This window comes from Labrus mixtus, chromosome 15 (genome assembly GCF_963584025.1).
Source record: "Labrus mixtus chromosome 15, fLabMix1.1, whole genome shotgun sequence".
NCBI classification, from domain to species: Eukaryota; Metazoa; Chordata; class Actinopteri; order Labriformes; family Labridae; genus Labrus; species Labrus mixtus.
This window is the reverse complement of record NC_083626.1, coordinates 27,639,815-27,642,314: the sequence shown is the minus strand read 5'-3', so window position 1 is coordinate 27,642,314 and position 2,500 is coordinate 27,639,815. Positions and strand designations below refer to the sequence as shown.

Here is a 2,500-nt window from a genome sequence, read left to right as displayed (position 1 = left end):
GGAACGTTGACAAACGTGGGCTCGGCACTGGGAGAGAAGACGATCTGTTTGGTCTGCTCCGAGCCTAAAACACACACACACACACGGTGATTGGACTCGAGCTTCTTGTACCACTCTGCCACTGAGCCACAGCCGCCCCATACACACACACATACACATGGCGGTACATCAGAAACAGAAGGTGTGAGATACTAAAACAGACACACACACACACACACACAGAAACACACACACACACACACACACACATACACACAAACACACACACACACACACACACACACACACAGAAACACACACACACACACACACACACACACACACACACACACACACACACACACACACACAGACACAGAAACACATACACACAGACACAAAACCAAACACACACACACACACACTCTCTCTCTTGTGATTGGTGCAGACCTACCTTTGCGGTTCACCTGATAGGCTGTTATTTTACCGTTGGAGGTGTCGCCCTCTGTGTTTACATATCTGAGGATGAAGCGAGTCAGATAGACGTCGGCCTCGCTCACATAAACCTGAAGCTTCACTGCAGTCTAAGGACACAAGGACGAGTGGAGGAGGGAGGAGGAAGTAAGGAGGGAGGGAGGAGGAGGGAGGAAAGAGGGAGGAGGAGGAAGGAAGGAGGGAGGAGGGAGGAAGTGTGCGGGGTAGAGGAGGTGAATCTTATGTTTTTAATCCCTGACCTGAGCACTGATCTGTGGCCCTGAAGGGGAAAGAGAGCGAGCAGAGGGAGCGTCCCTCTGTGATCTGTCAGGTACAAACAGGAAGTACCTGACAGGAAGGACGTGTGAAGAGGAGGAATAAAGAAAGGAAGAGAAAGACGATTTCCATCCAGGACATCAGCTGTGTTCAAAAACATTTAGGTATAAAATAAATGTAACAGTCAGGTTATGACGCCAAGGTCAGAAAACCGTCTTCAGTAAACGTAGATGCACTGATGATTTTCTTTTCATAAAAGCAAATATGAAATTAGCTTATGATCTATCAGAGAGATTTAGCAGGAGGAGCTTACTTCTAGCAGTATGCATGCACAGAAAACGGTTAATTCTGCAGGGAGCTTTCTCCAGAATGACTTGAAAATGGCGGATCTCATTTCGCTTGAAGGCTCGATCCTAAAGACTCCCTCCACTGGCTCCCTATTCGTTTTTAAGATTCACTTTTTCATTTTCAGCTTTTGCTCCAAAACTCTGGAGCGAGCTGGAATTCTCATTTGAAATCTAAATGTCTTAAATGTTTGAAGCACAGCTGGAGTCCTGAGCAAAGCATGGAAATCTGCAGGTGAGGAGCTGCAGTTATCGACTACTCTGTGCTGCCTCTGAAGGAAAGGATGTTAGGGGGAAGGAAAGACGGAGGAAGGAGTCGAGACTTCCCTCAGATCCCTTCTTTATTCCAACCCTGGAACGAGTGAGAAAGAGAAACCTGGCCCATCACTTACAGTTACCACAGTAGTAGTTCCAGCCGTCCTCCATCACCGACACCCTGCCCCGGACATCTGAACCCCCCCAGTTGGCGTATCGGAGCACCACATGGAAGAGGTCTGGAGAGCTGACCGACACCGACACCAAGACTTTGGACTGCCGGAGGAGCGGGGAGCGAGGCGGGCGGGCGAGGAAGGAAAAGGAGAGGTACGGAAAAGAGAGGATAGACGAGGTTTAGGGGAGGAGTCGGAGGAGAGAGAGGGAGGGAGAGAGAGAGAGAGAGAGAGAGAGAGAGAGGGAGAGAGAGAGAGAGAGGGAGAGAGAGAGAGAGAGAGAGAGAGAGAGAGGGAGAGAGAGAGAGAGAGGGAGAGAGAGAGAGAGAGAGAGAGAGCGAGGGAGAGAGAGAGAGAGAGGGAGAGAGAGAGAGAGAGAGAGAGAGAGAGCGAGGGAGAGAGAGAGAGAGAGGGCGAGAGAGAGAGAGAGACAGAGAGAGAGAGAGAGAGGGAGAGAGAGAGAGAGAGACAGAGAGAGAGAGAGAGACAGAGAGGGAGAGAGAGAGGGAGAGAGAGAGAGAGAGAGGGAGAGAGAGACAGAGAGGGAGAGAGAGAGGGAGAGAGAGAGAGAGAGAGACAGAGAGGGAGAGAGAGAGAGAGAGAGACAGAGAGGGAGAGAGAGAGACAGAGAGGGAGAGAGAGAGAGAGAGAGACAGAGAGGGAGAGAGAGAGACAGAGAGGGCGAGAGAGAGAGAGAGACAGAGAGAGAGAGAGAGAGGGAGAGAGAGAGAGAGAGAGAGACAGAGAGAGAGAGGGAGAGAGAGAGAGAGAGAGAGAGACAGAGAGAGAGAGAGAGACAGAGAGAGAGAGAGAGAGGGAGAGAGAGAGAGAGAGCGAGAGAGAGAGAGACAGAGAGAGAGAGAGAGACAGAGAGGGAGAGAGAGAGACAGAGAGGGCGAGAGAGAGAGAGAGAGACAGAGAGAGAGAGAGAGACAGAGAGGGAGAGAGAGAGACAGAGAGGGAGAGAGAGAGACAGAGAGGGCGAGAGAGAGAGAGAGA

The 2,500-nt window shown here is 50.8% G+C and overlaps 1 protein-coding gene across 1 annotated transcript in view; it reads right to left on the bottom strand.

The window, feature by feature from the left end:
- The window catches only part of lama5 (laminin, alpha 5), a 36,143-nt gene that overhangs the window by 33,338 nt on the left and 305 nt on the right, over nucleotides 1–2,500 (bottom strand). Inside the window, exons 2-5 of the mRNA XM_061057283.1 lie at nucleotides 1,466–1,604; nucleotides 714–733; nucleotides 434–563; nucleotides 1–64 (exon numbers count right to left, since the gene is read on the bottom strand). The exon at nucleotides 1–64 is cut by the window's left edge and continues 79 nt beyond it. Coding sequence (XP_060913266.1) covers nucleotides 1–64; nucleotides 434–563; nucleotides 714–733; nucleotides 1,466–1,604 — 353 coding nt within the window. The remainder of the gene's footprint in view (nucleotides 65–433; nucleotides 564–713; nucleotides 734–1,465; nucleotides 1,605–2,500) is intronic.